This window comes from Aristolochia californica, unplaced genomic scaffold (assembly GCF_029961685.1).
Source record: "Aristolochia californica isolate CCGP_79_NKW_82.1479 unplaced genomic scaffold, dmAriCali1.0.hap1 SCAF_4, whole genome shotgun sequence".
Taxonomy (NCBI): Eukaryota; Viridiplantae; Streptophyta; class Magnoliopsida; order Piperales; family Aristolochiaceae; genus Aristolochia; species Aristolochia californica.
The window spans coordinates 39,659,479-39,676,907 of record NW_027182103.1 but is presented as its reverse complement, the minus strand read 5'-3'; the positions used below and the strand labels follow the sequence as shown (position 1 = coordinate 39,676,907).

The window sequence follows — 17,429 nt, the reverse complement described above, 5'->3', positions numbered from 1 at the left end:
GCTCCAAAAAGCCAATCAGTTGTTAAGATCAGGGAATATGGAATTCAGTTGATCTCCGAAAGCTGTATTCTGATGGAAGCTACTGATGATGATGATCGAAAGAGCTTCCACAGACCCTATTAGAGAAACTTTGGAAGTTTACACTGACGAATCGACATCAATTTTTTCAATGTTTGAGCATATGATGTCTTCCGTTTCGACAGGATATTCTGCAGGTTAAGTTGATGCGGCATGTCCATATGCTCGAAGTCGAGGATGAACCACAGGGAAGCAACCCGGGCAAAGGAGTGTAACTCTGTACCGGTAAAGCGTGTTGCCATGGAGACGCAAGCTACATATTCTCCTCCTTCCCTTCCTTTGCACACTGTAGTGAATCGAAGGGAGAAAGCCGGGAAGTCTAAACGACTCTGGTTTTTCTGTTGTAATCGTGATGCTGCAGTTATGCCTGTCTCCTACCTCTCCTCTCTCCGGTATTAAGTTTCCGATTCTTGGTTCATCTTATGCTCGACGTAAATCAACATCCAAGCACATATGTTCATCTCCTACCCGCTTAACCATATCCAATTCCTGCGAGTCTGATTCTTTTTCCACGGTATTTCCTTCTATGAATCAGGTCCCATTGGTGCTTGTTTTTGCTATGATTCGAAGAATTAAGTGTGGCTTTTCTTGAATTATCCACCTGGATATCATTCACGGTTCATGTGAAAATCTGCACAGAACACCATATAGTTGTTAATTTGCATCTACTTTAAGTGCATTCCTTGTTTGCTTATCATTTGTCATTCTGGCGGCCGTGGCTCTTTTGTTTCTGCATTTAGAATCGGTCCTTCAGTTCTTTTCCTGACGTCCATTCTGAGATTCGAATTCTTCATCGACTGAATCATGGTTATGGTTGCTGACAACAGAGTGTAGCAGCTATAGTATTTGGTGATGGGTCCGAGTCAGGGCTCTATCCACTCACGATAAAAAGATCTGAAGGAGCAATCCCCATGGCTGGAAATTACAGGCTTATTGACATTGTTGTCAGCAACTGCATCAATAGCAACATCAACAAAATATATGCGCTCACTCAGTACAACTCCACTTCACTGAATTCTCATCTATCCAGAGCTTATTCCAATACAGGATGGGGGAGGGAAGGATTTCTAGAGGTCATAGCTGCGTATAAGAGCCTTGAAGAACAGGAGTGGTTTAAGGTTTACACCAACAAAATCAGCAACCTCGTTTAACTTTCCCAAGCTAAAAGTATCCAGTTAAATGATTATTAACAAAAAAAATCCCACTTCGTCGTTATTTTTCTCAACGATCATAAATTTCTTTATGTAAAAATGATCCTGCAGGGTACAGCTGATGCTATTAGACGAAGCCTGTGGGTTCTTGAACAGCACCCTGTAATGGAATTTCTTGTACTTCAAGGTCACCATCTTTACAAAATGGATTACCAAGACCTTGTACTAGCTCACAGAAATAGCAGTGCCGACATTACCATTGCCTTTTCTCATACCAGGGAAAACGAAGATCCAGGTTTTGGATTCTTAAAAGTAAGTTCCAGAAACGAGGTTCTTGATTACAAGGAGAAGCCAGAATGGGTTTCACAGAACCCCCTTAAGGTAAGTTCTTTCCAGTCTTATCTCTGTGATGATTATAGTAATTAACTTTAACAGAAAATAGCAGCTGCAAGGAAAGAAGTTCGGATTCTTCTCTTAAAGCTGGAGTGATGGAATATTTCCCTTTTTCTTTCCTTTATTTATTCTCCTGTAAATCTGCAAAAACGAGGAAGATCAACATGAATAACACAAGAGTGCACTAACTCAGGATTTGTCACTGAAAATCCACAGTCAGAAAGCAAAAGAAAATGGACAGAGGACTCTGGTTACATGGGGAGCATGGGAATCTATGTCATCAAAAGAGATGTGATGATGAAGCTATTGACAGAGCTTTTCCCCAAGGCCAAGGATTTTGGAAATGACGTGATCTCTGGTGCAATTTCAATGGGACTGAAGGTTAGATGCTATGGACCTCTCTCTCTCTCTCTCTCTCTGTTTTTTTAATTATCCGAGATTACAGACTTGAAAGAAGGGTTATTACAGGTGGAAGCTTATTTACATGAAGGGTATTGGAATTATTTTAGCAACATTGAGGCCTATTATCATGCCAACATAGATTGCACCAAGAAGAAACCATCTCAATTTGAGTAAGTATTCTAATCAGAGTAATTCCACATCGATTCAAGATTAAAAGGATCTTGTGTTTATTATTTGGGAAAGAGGCATGAGACTTCCAATGGTGGCAGCTTCTTCGATAGAGATGCTCCTGTATATACATTGCCCCGGTATCTCCCTCCTTCATCAATTACTAATGCCATCATATCAGACAGTGTCATAGGAGATGGTTGCATCTTGAATGTAAGTGACGAGTATTTCAAAATGCTTCACAATCGTAACCCATCTGTTTCCGTCTTATCTTCTTCTGTCTTGGTTAAGTGTAGAACTGCAAGATTAGAGGGTCAGTGATTGGCATGCGCACCTTGGTCGGTAATGGCGCAGAGATTGAGGATTCAGTGATCATGGGCAGTGATATTTATCAAGTAAGACAAGACTCTATTGGGTGTGAAGCTCTTAGTTGATTTTTTGCTATTCTTTTCAAGGGTCTGATTCTTGTTGAAATACTTCACAGACGGATGATCAGGATGTGAATGGGAAGCATGGTGAAGAAATACCAATTGGGATTGGAGAGCAGTCTCAGATAAGAAAGGCCATAATTGATAAGCATGCTAGGATCGGCAAAAACGTTAGGGTATTTAATTGTGCATAACTGTTTTTAGAAATGATTAATTCTAAGTAAAAATCATTTTAAAAAAAAAAATTACATCTATAAAAGTTTAGGCTAATTTCAGTCTAACCTGGTTAGACCAGGTTCAACCAATGGTTGAATCACAATGGGATGTTATTTTCAAGTTTAGGATATATACAATTCTTTTCAATTTTTAACATACATTTTAAATGTGTCATGATAGTATATGCATGAATTTAAATGTTCATGATAAATACACATTTCTAATGTCTCACAAAGGTATTTAGGCTGAAAATGTTACTTTGGGGAAAATGCTTAAAATGCATTAGGGCATATGCAAATGTTTATATGAATGCCATGTTACCTACAAAGCGTAAACCGCGGTATATATGAATAAAAAAATAGTGGAATTTGGTTACGGTTTTATTGTTGAGAAAATATTGAATCTGGACACGATTTCATCCAAACTTGGTGCATCTAATTTTAATTTTATTAAACTAAATTTAAATAAAATAAATTAAACTTTAATTTCCTTCTATTCTACATTTTTTGTCTCATTCATTGATGATTGAATTTATTTTAGTTTTTTTAATAATAAAGTGGAGGTAATGAGTAATGGCATTGTTGCAATTACAATGAAGTAAGTGATATTCTTATAATTAGAGAGACCTTCAAAGGACTCAAATGTTAGGTGCAGTCAAGGTTGTCCCACATCCTTTTCCTCTTCTCTTGTTTGGATGCCCATGGAAAATGAGAGAGAAAATTAAAGAGAAATATTATTTCTCTTGTTTGGATACATGTGGAAAATGACAAGAAAAGAAAATTAGTAATATTTTAAAATTTTAACAATTAAAACTCTCTCAAGTTTCTATTTCTTTTTCCCCCTAAATTCCAGTATTTTTTTTCTCTTCTCCCCCGTTTTCTTTTCTATGGGTTCCAAACAGGCCCTAAGTGAGATTATGCATCTTTAACCTCATCCATAAATAAAAAATAAAAAAATCATTTCTCCTATTTATCTTTTACGTTTATTTTTTTACTTGGTAAAACAAAATATTCATTCTCTGGGGGAGATGGATGATACGAAAATAAATATGCAATTTTTACATCGAGATCTATTTTATTTTTTTTAATCTATTACCAGGTTTAATATATCTAACTCCATTAACTCACTATTCTATGTTTGTAGATTGTGAATATTGACAATGTCCAAGAAGGAGATAGACAAGGCTCTGGCTATGTAATCAGAGGAGGCATTGTGATTATTTTGGGAAGTGCCCTGATCCCTGATGGAACTATCTTGTAGGCTCAACCACTTGTACAATCAATTTCAAAGCCAGGAGTAGGCATATTTATCTGAAAAATGATTTGAACAAACAAAATGGATTTAATTTTTTGCCAATAGATATATACTCCCATATCACTTCTTCTACAAATAAAATTTGTACATTATAATTCATGTTAACAATTTATTATAAATAAACTTTAGATTTATTTATAGGTATATATTCCAAAAACTCATGGAGTGGGAATGAAAGAACCTATCCCACCCCAAACTGATACATGATACTAGATTTCAATTCCATCCTATGCATATTTACTAGGGTGGCAGCTAAATAAAGAAAATGATTATTTGTATTAAATTATATTAAATGGGTAGCTTATTTATTTTAAACAAAAGATAACCTATTTTTTATTACCAGAAATAAGGCATTTGGCTTTAATGGGTTATGTTAAAAAATAATAACATCAAAGAAATTTATATATATTAAAAATAGTTTTTAGAAGTCAAGGGAAAAAGGGTTAGTCTCAAGTTTAGCTACCAACTTTTTGTTCTTTAAAAATGTTAATTTACTTAAAAATATATTATTTGCTTCATTATATTTACCATTATCTTAATTTTATCATTAAAATAAATAAAAAATCTCAAAATAATATTTATGTATATATAGATCAATAAATAAATATAAAATAATAAAAATAATTTTTAAGTCATTCACTTTAAATTTAATGGTTAAATTAAAATTAGATGCAGTTGAACAATTTCCATACTTTTTTGTTACGACAACGCTTAACTATCCTAGAATATAATCTAATCTACATTTTTGAATTTCTTAATGAATTTGAGTCATCATCAAGTTGGGCCACATCAAACAAATGTCATATGTCAGCTCTCAACAATTTTGTACTAAGTTGATGAGCTGCAGGATTGCCAATCAAATCTATAGTATGCCAGATGGGAGACCTTGGTAAGAAACGTGTTGAGACTTAGGATTCCATGATGTATAATCCTAGTAGAAGAGGATTAAGGGGTGAGAAGAAGAAGAAGAATAGTTTTGGAGATAAGGTTTTAGGAGGAGAAGAGGAAGAATAACGAATTTGGAGAAAAGAGGAGGAAAATTAGGGTAATGGACTTTATCCAAAACCCTTCCCCTTAAATTGTATTTATAGATATCGAAAGTACTAATATTACAAGAATACCCATCACCCTATTAAGAGTGAATAAGAAACATAAATTATAAACTAATTACATTAATGCCATATTTATGAGATAACTCTTTATTTGCCATGTCACCACTGTGTGGGCTTGTGGCCTTCTCCTTGGTCATGCCGGTATGGGCCCATCTTCCAACACTCCCCCTCAAGCTGAGGGTGAGAGAACAACATAAACGCCCAACTTGCTACAAATGGTGTATAGGATCTTCTCGTATAAAATGGCAGTCCATCATATTTTCCAACACTCTCCCTCAAACTAGTGGTCTCTTTGTTCTTTACCAAGAAACCCAACTAGCATTAATATAAGAGAGTAAAATCACTCCTAGCCGTAAGACATCGCTCCATACTCCAGTCAAATGGTCATAGTAAAAAATACTTTCCATTCAACTTCACAGGCAGAAAAGTAGCCTTACTATGGGGCATAGAGTCTACCCAATTTCTCATGGTAGCTAAAAAAAACACCTCTTGGGTGAATAATAGACTTGACTCACGTTGGATGTTGGGCATACTCCTATCCTCTATATGTAGTGGGTCTATAAGCATTGCTCAGAAGTCTAATAAGCTCCTCCATCACGGTGTCTTAACACAGGGCACTGATTGTCAAATAGTAGAAGTAAAACTGCTAGGGGGGGGTAAAAGGTAATCACCGGAAGATAATATTATAGGGCCACCATGTGCTTTCTTATTCATCAGAATAACTAATGCTGACAACAGTCAGCAACCGAGAAGTCCTTCTTTAATAATAATGTCTCTATCAGAGAGACACAATAGCAGTAACAGATATTAGCCATGGCCCAAATAACATGCACCGAATAGGCAGTTATATAGCATCAGATAACCAATAGATAGTAAAAGTCCTTAAGAACAATAAGGACACATAAGATAACCTACAGTAAGTCCATCCTTGAATAAGGAAGCTATGCACCAAATAATAAGCTGAGGATAATCCAAGATAATAATCAAGGGTAATAATCAAGTCAGAGTCAAACCGGTAGCAGATAGCAGATAGTAGCTTTGAAAGTGAGTGAGTGAGTCAGGTCGAGTAATAGACTGCCAATAATAAATTAAATCAAGTGTTGTTTTATAATCAACATATCAAACAATTTCCAATGCTTTGTGCCCATCTTTCATACTTCTCCTTCTATTCCCACCCCTCGTCAAGTTGGGAGATGATGTCAATGATCCCAGTTTGAAGTCAACAAATATTTTGCAACCTCAAGTGTTAATCTATTTAAGTCTTATATATATATATATAATTCTCCATATAATGCCTCGTTCTTGATGACATAAAAAGACTTAAAATTTGAAGCTTTTTGCTACTGTACGAAACTTTTCTATTGCTTTACCTTTGCTGCTTCAGATGTCGATTTCTCTTTCTAGAAAAATCTGATTTCAACGATTATTTTTTAGTTGGAAATTAGACTCAAATATCTTTCCAACGGTATATATTTTTCTATATGAAAATACAGTAAGAGAGTGAAACATCCAATCAAATATAGAAATTAAGAAATAAGACTTAAGCAAAAATGAGAAACTCCTTTTTTTTCTTTCCATTTTTCTTCTTCTTCCCTTTCTTCTCCATTTTTTTCGCATCTTCTTCTCCTTTTACATCTCAGATCATTGCCTGCTCTGATACCACGTTGAAACTTAGGATTCTATGATGTATAATCTTAATAGAAGAAGATTAAGGGGTGAGAAAAAAAAGAAAAGTTGTGGAGAGAAGGTTTTAGGAATGTGCTTAGACCTCATAATATTTGTGTTAGAAAGTATGTGTACAAAATACACAGATAACACCATTTGTAGCATACTTTTAAGCTACTCATTTGATTATCATCAAAATAATGGAGATTAATATTATTTTACCATTTGTTTAACAGGTGGAGACCTATCTTTATCCTCTTCTTGTAAATGTATAGCCCAAATAAGAAACTATGTATGGTTGAAAATGGCCCAGATTATATTATTTATTATTTATTATTTTAAAATCTCGTTAGAATATATAACAAATTTAAAAAATACGAAACAAACATTCCAACACTGACTCGAACAGGCGCGTCCACTCTGGCGTAACTAACTGAAATCTCTATGATTTCAAAACCGACTCCGACAGGCGTCCACTCTGGCTTTATAGACCGCTCAACTGCCTATAAAAGGAGACTTCGACTGCCTCCTCAACAAACTAAACTTACGTCAACTGATTTGCTTCACTCTCCTCCTCTTATCTGTTTCAGTCCGCTTCGCCTCCCAAGATTTCGTTTCTGCTTTGGAGATCTCTTTCGAGTGAGCCAGTCATTAAGGTACATTATTATGGATTTTGTTTAAGTTCAATTTTCTCATATCTGTCAGTAGCTTCTTAATTTCTATTAATCTAAAAATCCTAGTGTTTTAGCGCACATATGATCTAGATTGAGGTTATTATTTCTTCTTGAATTCTTGAAAATGTTAGCAGAATCGTGACTGACCAGCGAATTTTTACTGGCTTTAATTTGGAATTTGGATTTATTTTCACCAACAAGATTGAAACCAACTGTCTTCTATCTGTATTCTGATTTCTTTTCTTCAATCTGTTTGATTCGCATCTAATTAATTCGGGTAAGTATATCTTGTTTTAGCTACTCTTAGCTGAGTATTCTTTGTTTCTGCCTTATTATGTTGTGTTATTTCTTCCGTACATTTTGTTTTCTATGGTTTCAGAGCGGGAAATTGGCAACATCAGTCTACCGAGTTTCATGTTTCACATACAATCTGACAAAACTGCGAACAACTCTTATTGAAATTTTCTTTTTCTTCTTTTCCTTTCTCGTCCTACAACTAGACAGTTTTTTTGTCTTAGTTCTTTAATGCGTAGGTGTTTGCGTTTCACTTTTAGTTTCTGCACGTTTCTTTCAGCATTTCTTCTTTTGCATAATATTTGATGTCTTATCAGCAATTTATTTTTCTTTTTAGTTGCAGACTATCTCCAAATTTTGATCCTGAAAGTACTCAAGGTATGGAGCCAAAGTTGGAGCCAACGTTGTCGTTCAATCTTCTGAAGGTTGTATCTCGTTCGATCTTCATTCTTTGAATTCCATAATTGTTCTGTCCTTGCATTGCTTCTTGTACGTATTTTTTACCTTTTTCCAACTTTGAACAGGCTGCAGAACCCTTTTTCTTGCTAGCAGGCCCCAGTGTTATCGAATCAGAGGAACATGCTTTACTAATGGCCAAACATATAAATGCTATTGCCTCCAAGTAAGTGTGTTGTGAGAAATTCTCGTCTTAGTGCAGACTTCTGTGGTGCCGTTTATTAGAAGTCTGACAGATCTATTCAACTTCACTTGATAGAGTTGGGTTACAGCTGGTTTTCAAATCCAGCTTTGACAAAGCTAATCGTACGTCATCAAAATCATTCCGCGGCCCCGGTATGGAGGAAGGCCTGAAGGTAAGAATCGTTTCAATTCATTTAATATGAACATAAACAAAACCATTCTTCTTGTGGCCTCATAACTTTTGTACCAAAAAACTGTTAGGCTATATCTTCATGCATTCAGGAGTACATGTAGGGTATACTGGAGGTAAGGGGTTTCTGTTTTCATTTTCCCCTAGTTTGAATAAAACTAGGGAATATACAGAGGGGAGCACAAGACCAACAGATTGTAGCTATATTCCAGAGTCTGGAGTATGTTTAGGATACACTTGAGGTTGAAGATTTTTCCTTTCCTGTTCCCCCTAAATTGAATTAAAGAATGAGTTAAGCAAATGTGCAGATGAGAGCACAAGGACTACACTTTATAGCTAACTGCTGGAAGCAGGGGAACTACCTATCACTGAACTTTCTTTAGGTCCTCCATCTTTGACAAGGAGCTCAATTTAAAAGCCTTTCTTTAAGAGCTTCAGTTTTCATGAGATGTTGATCTCAATTATCTAAGTGCATCATTAGATGATTCTTCAGTTTTTCATGTTCAGATGTTTCATTTTCTTTTATCTTTCCATCATATGATGATTCTTCAACTTCCCTTATTTGATGCATGAAATTTACTATTTCAATATTTGTGTTGGTTTCTGACCTTTACCAAATTATATTTTTACCTCTCCTTGGTGTTTGATTCTATTTCTTTCAATTAGATCCTTGAAAAGGTCAAGATGGTCTACAATCTTCCCATAGTGACTGAAGTGCATGAGACAAGCCAGGTATAAGTTCAGACTTCTGCAAAGTCGTCCTGGTCTTCTCTATCCGAGACACTTCAGTTATTTTACTTATCTCTCTCCAAATGGTTAACCTTTTCTCTTGTTACTATTTCTAATTATTGTGCAGCTGAGTGGTTTCATCTAATAACTTGTTTTTTAGTTTACCATCAAAGGCTTGTTTAGTTACATCTCTCATCAGATTTTTGTTTTGTTAAGTTGGATTTATTATTTGTTGGAGCAAATTTTTGGAAACTTACTAGGAGACATAAAAGTAGTCAGTGTCAATGAATAATCTCTGTGGTTCTTCGGATCTATTCTAACTATGTTGCAGCGGACTATAGTGTGAACGTGTTGGAAGAATTGCAGATATCATCCAGATTCCAGCTTTCCATTGTTGTCAGGTTAGTGGCTGAATGTACTGAAATACATATGGATCAACTTCTTGTCATTGTGGATGACATGATTGATACTAAGCTTAGATTAGAAGAGTGGAAGTTCATGGCCAGGGTTTGTAACTTCAGTTTTAATCCCCTCTGAGGTTTTTTCTTTTTGATGACAGACCGACCTTCTAGTTGCAGCTGCGAAGACTGGGAAAATTGTCAATATCAAGAAAGGCCAATTTTGTGATCCTTCTGTAAGTATGCTGATGAAGTCTTGTTTTTCTATGTTTTGAACTACTCAATACCATGTGTTTGAGAAGCAAAAAATTGTTCAATGTTTATTTATTTTCCTTTCCATTTGAGTACTTAATCTGTTCCTGATGCAAGAGTAGATCACTGCTTATTTTGACAATAATGCCCATTTGAGTATATGTCATTCCAAAATAATAAGATAATAATAACTGTTTATTTGATTTGACTGCAGGTCCTGTGTTTGTTAACATACAATCTTGTGACATTTATCTGTAGTTCTGAAAACTGTGCTCACTAGTTTATGAGACAGTTATGTTTTCTGATGAACTTCATACACATAGGACATCCTTTGCTTCAATTGATTGTAAATGTTATTGTACCTTCCTTTGCAATGTCTTCTTTAACTAGAGGATTAATTATATTTTTATAATGATACGTAACTGTTGTTGCATCAGTAAAGAGAGTACATACTTGTATGGGGAGCACTCACTTGCATATCTTTGGGGTGGGACACGGTTGCCTTTGATATGCTAGAGTTGGTCTATTTATTTAGTTCCCTTTCCCCTCTGGGACATGGCTGCAATTGATATGCTAGAGCTGATCTACTTATTTAATTCCCTTTATCTTCTGGGATATGGCAGCAAATGATATGCTAAAGCTGACCTACTTATTTAGTTCCCTTTTCCTGGTTTGTAAAGTTTCCTGATCTCCTCTTGAAATATTTGTGTGGTTGTGACTGCTGACAGGTCATCATAAACGCTGCAGAGAAAATTAAATTGGCGGGGAACCGAAAAGTGATGATTTGTGAGCAAGGAACCATGTTTGGTTATAGTAAGCCAGCATCGGATTTAGAATATTTGATTCTTGATCATTTTCATGTTGAGCTTCCCAAATTTCATTCTAATGAATGTTTCTTAAGTTTCTAAGGGAATGATATACAGAAGCTATCAAAGTGACTCCTTGGACTCGTTTCATAAGCTTCATGGCTGCTGCTTCTTCATTTTAATGAATGAAGTAATTAGGGCCACAAAATGCTTTAAGTATCTTTCTGTTTTTAGGTGAAACTGATTGTAGCATTCAGTAGGTCTTAAATAGTGTTATGTAATATTATTTTTTTTTTGAAAAAGGAAGTGTTTTATGATTTTAAATGCTAAATGGCCAATTTTGATTGTGGGTCACTTGCAAAAGGTAGCAAAAGAAATGAGAAAGCATTTGACATTGATTAATTTCAATCATTGGGTTAATCATTTTATTAAGTATAGAATTGCTCTTTTATTACAGATGACTTGATTTTTGATCCACGTAACTTGGAGTGGATGAGGGAAGCAGATTGTCCTGTTGTAAGTTTCACTTTTCTTTGCTACGCTACTTCTCATGAAGTCAGGTCTGACATTAATTTTTTTCTGAGGGTTTCTTGCTTTTCAGGCAAACCAGAAAGGTTTCCTTTCTACTAGAATGGGCTCTGATTGTTGCTTGACTTTATATATACATTATGTTCTGATTTTTGATGCATGGAATAACATACACATCCCGTTGATTAGGCTGAGAGGTAAGACTGGTGTGCCTCTCAACCGGCAATAACGTACCTGACGGGATTTTTTTTTTTTTGCAGGTTGTAGATGTTACACATTCCCTGCAACAACCTTCTGGGAAAAAGGTGACAGCTTACCATGCCTTCACAGCTGATTTAATTAGTAGTTCTTGACACTTGTATCTCATATAAGGATAGATAAGTAGGTTCATCTTGTCACATTAGTGGATCTTGTATTCAGTTTTTTCCTTCATATTTGGTCCTTCAGCTTAACCAGTTTGGTTTGAAGCTCTGATACAATTGTAGAAATCAGGTTTGCTGATCCATATGGACTGACACAGGGCTGTTCCCCTGGAATCATTTCGGACTTCGAGAACTCATGTGGGTAGCACATGAATGGAACCACATGACTGGGTCCCCGTGTAACTTCCCATGTGATTGTAAGGAACACAGTTTGCTGGTTCATTTGGACCCGCATATCTAAGCCTGTAACTGTAAATGTTAACGAGTAGGTTAGATATGCTGAAGCTTCTGTTGGGTGCAAGAACTTCTGTACTTGTACATCAAGAATTGATTTCAATTTGTTCATTTACTAGCTGGATGGAGGAGGTGTTGCTAGTGCAGGCCTCCGGGAGTTAATTCCATGCATTGCAAGGACAGCTGTTGCAGTTGGAGTGGATGGTATCTCTATGGAGGTATAAAAATCTGCTTTGGTAAATGGTCACAGAAAAATAAATTTAGCTGTTAACCACTGCTTCAGAATCCTCATTGTTGTATTTTCCGTGTTATCAGGTACACGATTATCCCCAAAAGGCACCTGTAGATGGGCTGACACATTGGGTGAGTTAGACTCATGGGATTTCCTCACCTGCAGTTATTTACTTTGAACATTGATTTTATTCTCATGAGATACTCGATGATCATGATGCATCTATTGATTGAACACAAATTTTTCTTAGCCTCTGCGCCATTTGGAGGAGCTACTGGAGGAGCTGATTGCCATTGCGGTAAGGTTTCCTTAAAGAAAATACATTTTAAGTTTTTCCTCTTCCACTCGGTACATCAAGATTATTACTCAATTGATTTTCTTGGGGTCCTGTAGAGCGTCAGTAAGGGAAAGAAACGGATGAAGATTGATTTGACTCCATTCTAAGGTCCTGAGAGAAAAAGAAGCGCCTCTACAAAGGGTGCTTCAAATGCATTGTCTCTGTAATGCTATCTTCTCTGCTGTGTATATTAGAAACAGTAAACTTGGGAAGGATCCCACTTTGTAGGCGTAGAAGATTTCTTGTAGGATATTCAAGGTGGGGAAGCCCCCCCCCCCAAGAGAAACAACTGAAACCGACTTGATCCAAAATTTTGTATCAATAAACAAGTGATTGGATGAGATTCGCTGTGGAGGTTTTTCTTCTAGTTATCTTTCATTTAATTTGGTTTTCGAATCCAGCTTTGACAAAGCTAATCGTACATCATCAAAATCATTCCGCGGCCCCGGTATGGAGGACTGAAGGTAAGAATCATTTCAATTCATTTAATATCAACATAAACAAAACCATTCTTCTTGTGGCCTCATAACTTTTGTACCAAAAACTTGTTAGGCTATATCTTCATGCATTCAGGAGTACATGTAGGGTATGCTGGAGGTAAAGGGTTTCTCTTTTCATTTCCCCCTAGTTGAGACAGAGCAATGGTAGCTGCCTTGTTCAGTTTCTGGTCTTTCTATCCATCATGTTCATCCCCGTCTACCCCGTCATCTACAAGATGGGTGGGTGCTGAAGATAGGGAAAGATCCATCTGGGCAAGGTGCCAAAATCTTACTACTGGTTATCCTTTCTGGTGCTATACACTAGACGACTCACCTGCGTAACTGAGTATTATCCTTTCACAGCAGCTTTCTCCTACTCACTGCGTAACTGGGCACCAACACAAGACACTCGTCCAACTGGCATGTCCTATTATGGATTTCATCGTCTCTCTCATGTACTTTTAGAAGTTGATGTTGTCGGAAAGTACTTCGCACACAAATGTCTTTCTTTGATACGAAAAGAAAGAGTTGTGACGTCAACCTTCCACTGTGGTGCAAAAAGAAAAGGGCCAAGACTTTGACTCTCGGATGTGTAGCCTTCTCACATCTTTAAGGATTGACAGTTTCACTTGTTTGTTGGTTGATCAACGAAAGTCGAAATGACCTACCTTAAGATTAGATAGCTGCTACGCAATTGGATGGTTCCTGGGATTCATAAGTGTGATGGATTGGTTGGTCCAATCCATCAAAGAAGCAGAGCTAGTAGCATACAAAAGCAGAAAAGTCAAGCAGAAAAGTCAACCTCACTGTTCAAATTGATTGTCTACTAATCAGATGGAGTAGCTCCGTCTAAATCACAGCCTCAGTCGTGTCAGGGTTCGACTCTCAAGAATCCGACGGTCTTCCATAAGTTAGTTGAGTTCTAGGGAGAGTGTTGGAAGTTGGTCACTTTCTCTCCGTTCTTAGGGTAAGGGTAATAATGTAATTATTGTCTCTCTCATTAACATAAATACATTGAGAGGGAAGATTAGGATGTCACTTAACCTAATTCTCCTTCCCTCCTCTCTCAAACTCTCTCAGAAAAAAAAACATAAATAACATGCTGAAGATGAAAGAAGAAAAAAACAGAGAAAACTAGAGATGACGGTTCATGAACACAGCAGAAAGAGAAATGTTTAATACTCAGCTTACATTTTTTGAGGAATACAATGTTATTTAAATACAAAGTATGGAATTATAAAAAACTTTGACCCGAGAAATGCTCTAAGAATACTCCACGATTTGCTCTGTTTTAGAACCGAGATGTGCTCTGTTTTCCTTAACTAGCAAACTACCATTCTGGGTTGAGATTGTTGTCGTTTATCCTACAACGTCTCTCCATGATTGTAGCATAAATTGTGGGAGTTTTAAATCTCAGCCTTATCACTCCCTTGAGTCCCACAATCCACGCCGAGATGCTATGTTGTGCCAATACCCTCCCTCAAACTGTGCCGGGGTTGGAGGCAAAGTTCGGTTTGAAAGGTTCTAAGTGCAGCCTTTGACATGGGTTTGGTGAAGAGATTTGCTACCTGCTTAGTAGTCCAGATATATTGAGTGATGAGAAGTCCAAGAGCAACCCGTTCGCGTACAAAATGATAATCCAACTCGATGTGTTTACTACGAGCATGAAACACCGGATTTTATTGTCATATGAGGGGCACTGATGTTATCGCAGTAGAGGGTTGGTGTAGATGCCAAAGGAATATGAAGGTCTTGAAGGATAAATGACATTCATGTGAGTTCAACAGTTGTATGGGCCATGGCGCGATATTCTGCTTCAGTGCTCGATCGAGAGATTGTATGTTGTTTTTTTTGCACACTAGGAGATGAGATTGCTTCCAAGAAATGTACAATATCCAGTGGTTGATCGCCTTGTGGTGGGACACCCCGCCCAAACTGCATCAGAGAAGGCACAAAGATCAAGTGTGGTATTGGAAGTAAAATGCAAACCTATGTCAATTGTGCCTTTGACATATCTTAAGATCCTCCAAACTATTTTGACATGGCCAACAGTGGGAGCATGCATGAACTATGATGCATAATTGACACTGTAGGAAAGATCTGGACTCGTGAGAGTTAAGTATTATAAAGCACCAACAAGTCCTCTGAAATAACTCGAATTTTCTAGCAAGACTATATCTGAAGAGGTTCTGGGTTTGGCGTCAAGAGGTGTGCTCATTGGTTTGCAATCAACCATGTTAGCTCTCTCAAGGATGGTAAGAGCATAGTGAGATTGAGACAAGTGAAGACCATCAGGTGTTTGAGAGAGCTCAAACCCAAGAAAGTGATGAATTGGGCCCAAGTCTTTCATAGTGAATTCAGAGTGCAAGCGTTGAATGGAAGGTTGAGACAAGAGCTGTGAGAACCTGTGAGGAGTATATCATCTACATAAAGAAGGAGAATTAGCGTTTCAAGGTTAGAGTGAAAAATAAACAAAGATGGGTCAGCTAGGCTACAAAAAAATCCATATTGAAGAAGAAAAGCACTAAATCGTTCAAACCAAGCACGAGGTGCTTGTTTGAGACCATAAAGAGCCTTTTGAAGCTTGCACACATGTTTGGGATATGCGGGGTCAGCCATTCCTGGGGTTGTTCCATGTATGTCTTCTGAAAGTAATCCATGAAGGAATGCATTTTTTATGTCAAGCTGATGTATGGGCCAGTTTTTAACAAGAGCTATAGTGATGACCATACGGATAGTTCCAGTTTTGATGACTGGAGAGAAGGTTTCTGTGTATTCCACTCCATCCACTTGATGATACCCTTTTGCAACAACACGAGTTTTAAGACGATCTAAGGAACCATCGGGTTTGAGTTTTGGCTTGAGTACCCATTTTGAACCAATAACATGCATGTCCGAGGTGCGTGGAACAAGCTTCTAGGTTTGATTTGTATGCAAGGCTTCTAGTTCTTCATGCATTGCTGCTTTCCACCCGGGATGAGCTAGAGAAGCTCGTATGTTATGAGGTTCACGAGGTATGCCGGCTGAGAATGTGGAGGGACAAGGCATATTTGGGATTGGGTTTAATGATGCCTTGTTGAGATCTAGTGATCATAGAATGTGGGGGTTCTGGGTGTGAGTTTGAGATTGTAGGGCAGGTAGACTGAGTTCAATGTCAATATGAGGAGTGTTGAAGGGTTGCTCAGACAGTCCTGTCTACAGAGGAGGTGATTCTTGGATAGAATTCTGTAGAAGCTCCATCTCAAGTTCAGGGGGAGAGGTTTCGTTTGTGGAAGATGGCAGCCCAACGGACTCGGGTGGAGTCCTGAGCTGCTGACTTCCATGAAGATTTGAGGTGGAACTTGAAACAATAGTAGAGACTGACGTGAGCAATAATCATGTAGAAGGTAGTGAATTGGAGCATGGTGGTGTAAATGTTTGGGACTCACATGGGAGGTAGGTGGTACAAGGCTATGGTGCCGAGTGGGTTTATAAGGAAAAAATAGTTCATCAAAGACTACATGGCGGTAGATAAAAAAATTTCTTGTAGCAGGATGAAAGCACTTGTATCCTTTATGTTGAACACTATATCCCACAAATATGCAAAGAACATTTTTGGGATCAAACTTGTGTTGCCGTGTATCCCATGTGTACGGAAAACATTTGGAACCAAAGACACGAAGTGAAGTGTAATCAGGATGAGTGCCATGAAGAGTAAAATATGGAGATTCAGAGTTAAAAACAGAGGAAGGCAAGCGATTTATCAGGTAGATAGCAGTTGAAAAAGCTTCTACCCATAAAAACAGAGGAGCACCACTATGAAACAGCATGGTCATTCCGAGTTCACGTATTATCCGATGGCGTCGTTCAACCATACCTGTTTGCTCTGGAGTGTATGGACAAGATACCTGATGTATAATTCCAGTGGAGAGGAAGTGAGATGATAACTTGGAGTTTATGAATTCTCCTCCTCCATCCGAGTGAAAAACTTTGATCTTTTTGTTAAATTGTTTGTTGACATATTGTTCAAAGGCTAAATATGCAGTGACAAAATCAGATTTATGTTGTAAGGGAATGATCCAAGTATACTTAGAAAAATCATCAACTACACATGCATAATATCTAAATTTTCCAATAGATAAAATAGGAGCAGGTCCCCATAAATCACAATGATTTTTTTCAAAAATCCTAAAACTTAAATGTTTAGAACAAGAGAAAGGTAGTCTACAAAGCTTCCCTAATTGGCAACTATCACAAATATGTTCGGGTTTGACATTGCCAATAACATCAATCAAACCTTTAGTTTTTT

At 37.2% G+C, this 17,429-nt stretch overlaps 2 protein-coding genes across 2 annotated transcripts; both read left to right on the top strand.

Annotated features, from left to right (window-relative positions):
* Window positions 1-231: 231 nt before the first annotated feature.
* Window positions 232-4,096, top strand: LOC137963324 (inactive glucose-1-phosphate adenylyltransferase small subunit 2, chloroplastic-like). The gene is made up of 10 exons (XM_068810461.1): window positions 232-366; window positions 440-592; window positions 906-1,196; window positions 1,341-1,610; window positions 1,839-2,003; window positions 2,091-2,194; window positions 2,294-2,405; window positions 2,489-2,587; window positions 2,677-2,796; window positions 3,980-4,096. Exons 1-10 carry the CDS (start codon window positions 232-234, stop codon window positions 4,094-4,096), a joined length of 1,566 nt encoding a protein of 521 aa, XP_068666562.1.
* Window positions 4,097-8,269: 4,173 nt separating this feature from the next.
* LOC137962850 (2-dehydro-3-deoxyphosphooctonate aldolase 1-like) lies at window positions 8,270-13,029 on the top strand. Its single transcript, XM_068809951.1, has 13 exons — window positions 8,270-8,320; window positions 8,420-8,517; window positions 8,611-8,707; window positions 9,391-9,456; window positions 9,795-9,854; window positions 10,013-10,087; window positions 10,832-10,916; window positions 11,367-11,425; window positions 11,698-11,742; window positions 12,213-12,311; window positions 12,409-12,456; window positions 12,576-12,623; window positions 12,719-13,029. The coding sequence occupies exons 1-13, from the start codon at window positions 8,276-8,278 to the stop codon at window positions 12,767-12,769; spliced, it is 876 nt and encodes a 291-aa protein (XP_068666052.1). The 5' UTR covers window positions 8,270-8,275; the 3' UTR covers window positions 12,770-13,029.
* Window positions 13,030-17,429: the final 4,400 nt, after the last annotated feature.